The 6875-nt window shown below is 41.3% G+C and overlaps 1 protein-coding gene across 1 annotated transcript; it reads left to right on the plus strand.

Annotated features, from left to right (window-relative positions):
* The first annotated feature begins 222 nt into the window (after window positions 1-222).
* On the plus strand, window positions 223-3391 carry LOC106588534 (frizzled-1). Its single transcript, XM_014177661.2, has one exon. The coding sequence runs from the start codon at window positions 520-522 to the stop codon at window positions 1543-1545; it is 1026 nt and encodes a 341-aa protein (XP_014033136.2). The 5' UTR covers window positions 223-519; the 3' UTR covers window positions 1546-3391.
* Window positions 3392-6875: the final 3484 nt, after the last annotated feature.

The raw sequence follows: 6875 nt of genomic DNA on the forward strand, positions 1-6875 counted from the left end.
AGTAGATACGTAGATATAGTTCTATCTCGAAAAATGCAAAATAAAATAGAATAGACCAAAGAAATATGCACATTTTTTGGACCAAATATTAACAATCTTGGAAGATTGAGACTATTCTAAAAAGTAACCTAGTCTGTTTCAAGGCTCCGCCCTCCGTGAATAGTGGGGAGTCTAGATACCGGACCGTAACCCTCACACAGACAGACAGTTGGAGTAGTGAATGTATGCATTCACTACTGTAAGTCGCTCTGGATAAGAGCGTCTGCTAAATGACTAAAATGTAAATGTAAATGGAGGAGACAGATAATGGCTACACACTGACAACAGACGGATTTAAAACCTCTTCCGAGTATATGAGGTAAATTGTGGAAGCGACCACACAAGGATAGAAAGTAATGTATGTAGCCTGTCAGAAAAGTCTTGTCGTTTATGGTTTTGTTTTATCTGGGAAAATAATCCCATGGTCTCGAGTCTGCGTGTTTACGCGCGGACATAGTCGCGTATTAGAATTCATTTGGAATGGGGAACAACAAAGTTTGTAGAATGTTTTCCCAGTTGCTGGTTCTGATTATTCTTGCACTTTTACGGGGAGCAGATGGTCAGCATGGCGACTGTGGAATGTCCGTTCCTGAACATGGCTTTGGCCAACCTATTTCCATTCCTCTCTGTACGGATATTGCCTATAACGAGACTATCATGCCAAATTTATTAGGGCACACCAACCAAGAGGACGCGGGGCTTGAAGTGCACCAGTTCTATCCGCTTGTGAAAGTTCAATGCTCTCCTGACCTGAAGTTTTTCCTCTGCTCCATTTATGCCCCCGTTTGTACGGTGCTGGAACAAGCACTGCCTCCCTGTCGCTCGCTCTGCGAGAGAGCGAGGCAGGGCTGCGAGGCACTAATGAATAAATTCAGCTTCCAGTGGCCTGACAGCATTGCCTGTGAATCTTTCCCTGTTTCCCTGTGCTTCTGGCAAAACGTGTCTGATAGAAGCGCTCCTATTAATCCTACCTCGGATGTAACAGAATCACCTTATGGGCAGCGTAGGACTGTAAAGGGACAGTTTAGATGCCCAGTTGCATTGAGAGTACCCCCCTATTTGAACTACTGTTTTCTTGGGGAGGAGGATTGTGGTGCACCTTGTGAGCCCTCAAAACCACATGGAATGATGTACTTCAATGAGGACAAGTTGAAATTCGCCAAGATATGGATTGGAATATGGTCTGTGTTATGCTGCGGGTCCACTCTGTTCACAGTTCTGACCTACTTGGTGGACATGCAGAGGTTCAGCTACCCAGAGCGACCCATCATTGTCCTATCAGGCTGCTACACCATAGTATCATTAGCCTACATCGCTGGCTTCTTGTTGGGGGACAAGGTGGTATGCGACAACCGCTTTGACAGCGACGTCAAAACAGTCATCCAAGGCACCAAAAAGGAGGGCTGCACTATTTTGTTCATGATGCTCTACTTTTTCAGCATGGCCAGCTCCATCTGGTGGGTCATCCTAGCCTTGACGTGGTTCTTGTCAGCCGGGATGAAGTGAGGTCACGAGGACATCGAAGCCAACTCGCAGTACTTCAACCTGGCGGCATGGGCGGTACCCGCCATCAAGACCGTCACCATCCTGGCGGTGGGGCAGGTGGACAGCAATGTTCTGAGTGGCGTGTGCTACGTGGGCATTAACAGCGTGTACGCTCTCAGAGGCTTCGTTCTGGCGTTGCTCTTCATCTACCTCTTCCTGGGCACCTCATTCCTTCTGGCCGGCTTCGTGTCGCTCTTCCGCATCCAGACCATCATGAAGCATGACGGCACCAAAACGGAGAAACTGGAGAAGCTCATGGTGTGCGTCGGCATCTTCAGAGTGCTCTACATGGTGCCCGCCACCGTCGTCATCGCGTGTTACTTCTATGAGCAGGCGTTCAGGGAACAGTGGGAAAAGAGTTGGGTGAGTCGGACGTGTAAGAACTACGCAGTGCCGTGCCCTGGGCACCACCACACGCAGATGTCGCCAGACTTTACCGTCTTCATGATCAAGTACCTGATGATGTTGATCGTGGGTATCACCTCTGGCTTCTGGATTTGGTCGAGTAAGATGCCAAATTCGTGGAGGAGATTTTATACGAGACTGGCGAGCAATGAACAGGGTGAGACAACAGCGTAAGACCTAATACTGTTTGTTGTCCCCTGAACACACACACACAGATGCATGAACTGATGAAAAAGCTACTGTGACACACTTAAAAAAATATATAATGTTCTCAATAAGCTTTTTTCTGAGACTTTTTTACGTATACATTATTTGTATTTAAAATAGCCCACACGTTTGATTCTAATCAATCACACTTTGATATAAAAAGAAGGAACGCTCTTATCTAGTTCAATGAGGAGAATTAGACTGTCTGAACTTTTTCATTAATTCTATTTGTGCTCCATTGAACTTTTTCATGTCATCCCTTTAGTGGTGTTTCATGTGAACTATGGGAAGATCTCAATTGAATACTCCTCGCATCCTCATCTCCTTCTCAAAAATGAATTGGATGAGAGCCAATGTTCACTCCCCTGTGCAATTTAGATCTTCCCTGTATTTGAGAAACAGTCAACAAGGTTCTGTTGGACTTTTGCTGTATTTTATTGGTCATAATAACCTTTTTCACAATCATTCCATAGACCACTATTTCAAACCTGGTTACAGGCCACTTCATAGTTTATTCTCGTTTCTATTGAAGTATTTGTTTTACCATGTGTTTTTATGGGATGTCTGAGCATTCATTTTTCTTTCACCATGTGTATTTTGTGTTTTGGGGATATTTTACCATTAAAGTGAATGCAGACTTCTCCAAAGAAATATTGGATTAGGGGATGAGATCAATATCCCTATGTGTAAACAAAAGCCTGTCGCTATTGAACTATTTTGAATTTAGCACTCATTCAAAGGCCTTTTACTTACGGGGATAGATCCAAAATTATTACTTATTACTTTCTGCACACACAAGCTATATCACTGGAATTGACTTTGACAATAATGGATTGCTCAGTCCAGTGCCTTTGCTTTAAGAGAGTATGGGTGGATCTATTGTGATTGAAGTCCAATAATCCAGCTTTCCAGCTGTCTACACAACTATCCATCCTCTTTCTAGTCACCTGGCATCCTTGAATGAAAAACATTCTCAACTTTAATGAAGAGTCCTCCTTAGAAATCTGTAACACTGTAGTGTTTCCATACATGCATGTTGCGCATAATGTCATATTCGTTATTCTATAATTAAGGAATAAGTCACGGGGGGGTGTGGTATATGGCCAATATACCACAGCTAAAGGCTTTTCTTTCTGGATACAAGCCTTAGCCATGGTATGTTGGCCATATACCGCAAAACCCTGAGGTACATTATTGTTATTATAAACTGGTTACCAACTTACATAAAACAGTAAAAAAATAAATTTGGTCATACCCGTGATATACGGTCTGATATACCACAACTTTCAGCCAATCAGCATCCAGGAGCCAAACTTCCCGGTTAATAATACAAAACAAAGCTTGCATCCAATTTTTTTTTGGAGTCACAGCTCTATAATGGATGGAATTTTGAATCTCAATGAAAAATACTGACGGATGTTATAAATTCTTTGATAGAGATCAGTCATTGAGCTCTTGCTGCCCTAATGCACATAGAGGGTTGCGTTCATTAGGCACCAAACAGAAGAAAACAGACAAACAGGGAGGGAATATATGGACTTGTACAATTATCCATTGCAAAATATTCTCTGTTGCATGGCCCAATGAACACGACCATGTTGTTCACTTGTTCTTGATGATTCTTCATATTATGCATTGCTTCTCTCCATTTATACATTTTTGTCAAAGGCATCAACGCTGATATTGATCTTTCTGTTTTAACGCTGTGGTATATTTTCTTACCCAGGTATTACATTTTCTTAATCAGAGCCATTTATTTTTTATAGCACTATGTTTGTATAGAGGTCAATGTTATTTGTATGCCGACCAATGTTTATAAATTGCATATGACTTTCTAACACCATTTTCTGTCTACCAATGTGTATATTAAACAGATAATCCTAGCATACCATCATTTCAATGAAAATAAAAGCTATCCCCAATTTATTCACTATAATCGTGGTTTGGACTTAATCTTTCTTTGTGGTGGGAGTTATGAACATTTTTAGATTTTGAAGAGTTTCGGCTAAAATCTTGCCAATGTGGAAGTGTACAGTATAGTGCTTTCTCCTTTGCTGTAACACTAATCTATCAAATGTAAGCCAACAAAGGTAACTCAAAGCTATTAGACTATTTGAAACCGCTGACAGTCTAGTTGATTTACTATTGGGTTGGGTTCATTAGATACGAAATGGAAGAAAATAGGCTGAAACAGGGAGGCACTACCAAGACTTTTCATTTTCTGTTGCAAAACTTTAACTGTTCGCTGTTGTGTGCCCTAATGAACACAACCCTGGTGTTACTAAACAGAAAAGTATACATTGAAAGAAGGTAATAAAGTATAGGGCCTAGACCAGTGGTTCCCAAACTTGGGGTGAAATTGAAATGGTGTCCCCTGAGAAAATCTGTGAGTTTTTTTCAAACAAAATGTAAGAACTTTCTTCTCTTCAAATGGGTATAGAATACAAACGTTTAGTGTGTTGAAACAGCCTGCTGGACCAACAATTGAGTGGATATGAAACACACAGTATTAACTAGGGTCTAGTGTCAAATTGGGGTTATGTGCAGAAAAACTTTAGGAACCCCTGGCCTATACTTAAGACCACTGTCATGCTTGTAAATACTGAGTGCAACAATGGTCTTGTATCTACACTGACTATACCAAACATGAGGACCCCTTTTCCCATCAGAACAACCTCAATTCGTCAGGGCATGGACTCTACAAGGTGTCAAAAGCATTCCACAGGGATGCTGGCCCATGTTGACTCCAATGCTTCCAAAAGTTGTGTCAAGCTGGCTGGATGTCCTTTGGGTGGTGGACCATTCTTGATACGCACGGGAAACTGTTGAGCGTGAAAAACTCTGCTGTGTTTGCAGTCTTGACACAAACCGGTGCGCCTGGCACCTACTACCATACCCTGTTCAAAGGCACTTAAATATTTTGTTTTGCCCATTCACCCTCTGAATGGCACACACACAATTCAGGTCTCAAGGCTTAAAAATCATGCTTATCCTGTCTCCTCCCCTTCAGATTCTACACTGATTGAAGTGGATTTAAAGGTGCAATATGCAGAAATTGCTCCGCCATTTCCGGGTTGCAAAAATTGTAATAGTTTGCCTAATTTCAGTTTGCTTGTTTTGTCACAATCGTTGTACCATCTAAATCATTATAGCCAGGTAGTTTAGGACAGCAAAAACTAAAAGTGTGTACTCTATGACACTCATAGACCGTTTAGGCAACATGAAAGAGGAGGATGGCATTGGCTATTCTCTACAAGTAGGGTGAGTGTTATTTTCTACTTGCAAGCGCAGACAGACACAGAAATCAGTGCCATGGACAGCTACATCATATTTAGCTTACGTTGATTGGACTAAGTTGTTTTTGCTCTCTTTAGTCACTGTATTGGACTAAGCATAGGGGATTAGATGATGTTGAAATGGAGTGTAACGCCCTGGCCATAGAGAGGGGTTTTTGTTCTTTATTTTGGTTAGGCCAGGGTGTTACATTGGGTGGGCGTTCTATGTTCCTTTCTCTATGTTTTTGTATTTCTTTGTTTTGGGCCGTGTGTAGCTCCCAATCAGGCACAGCTGAAGCTCATTGTTGCTGATTGGGAGTCACACATAAGGAGCATGTTTTTCCTTTGGGTTTTGTGGGTAATTGTTTTCTGTTTAGTGTGTTCCTGACAGAACTGTTGCTAGTCGTTTTTTGGTTTCTTTTGTATAGTGTTCGTTGATCATTAAAACCTTTTATGATGAACACTAACTCCGCTGCACCTTGGTCTTCTTCCGACGACAGCCGTTACATGGAGCTAGAATTGAGGAGGCAGCTCCTGTTTTCTTTGCGACTTGCGTTGTGTAACTCTGTGGTTCTAAATCAATAGTTGTTTAGTCATCCGGAAATGGCTTCACCATGCTGTAGGTCATGTAACTGTTTGTTACATACAATATGTTTTGCGGACTTCACCGGACAGGCATATGAACTAACCGGTTATAGAGCAAACAACGCAATTATCATAACACATAGGTTGTAATATGGAATTTGTTTTCTAGCTTGGCTTACCCCGTGATTTTACACATGCACCGCTACTGCCCAAAGGATATCTGTTACAGTTTGTTTTCACTTTGCATATTTAAATGAGTATTATTGCACTTTTATTTAACTTGAATGTTTTGTCTCTATTTAAAACTTCTCCCTTAAACAGCATTGACGCCGGAGACTAAACTAAGAGAGGAAATACTTTGTAAAGCTTTTTTCAGACAAATAAGTCAATACAGAGCCATGAGAGTTGTGTTTTCAGGTTTTGTTTACTGCATGTTTTGAAACTGAAAGTTTAAGGCATTTTTGTTAACTTTTTGGTGGGTCCAATGTGTTCTGAACAAGAAGATATATCACAGGTTACATGTTTCATATAGATATGGGGATAATTGGGCATGGATCACAGAAAGTTCCACATGCATCTTCATACTTAGAAATGTTACAGGTTGCTTCATATAGGCCTACTACACACTAAGCCTCTGCCTATTAGCCATAACTATTATTGTATCCATGACCTGGAGAGAACAAGGAACAGACAGTTCCTGATCAGATGTGACCTTTTTTTGACAGCACAGCAAAACATACACTTTACATAACATGATGTTAGTAGGCTAGGTTTGTTACAATCCTGTAGCTTATGGATTTTATTGTCACTGTGTGTGTG

The sequence above is a fragment of the Salmo salar genome, chromosome ssa27 (genome assembly GCF_905237065.1).
Source record: "Salmo salar chromosome ssa27, Ssal_v3.1, whole genome shotgun sequence".
Lineage (NCBI taxonomy): Eukaryota > Metazoa > Chordata > Actinopteri > Salmoniformes > Salmonidae > Salmo > Salmo salar.

Bases quoted from the DNA above. Each gene is read 5' to 3' on its own strand.
- LOC106588534 (XM_014177661.2), top strand. From the start codon at position 520: ATGGGGAACAACAAAGTTTGTAGAATGTTTTCCCAGTTGCTGGTTCTG.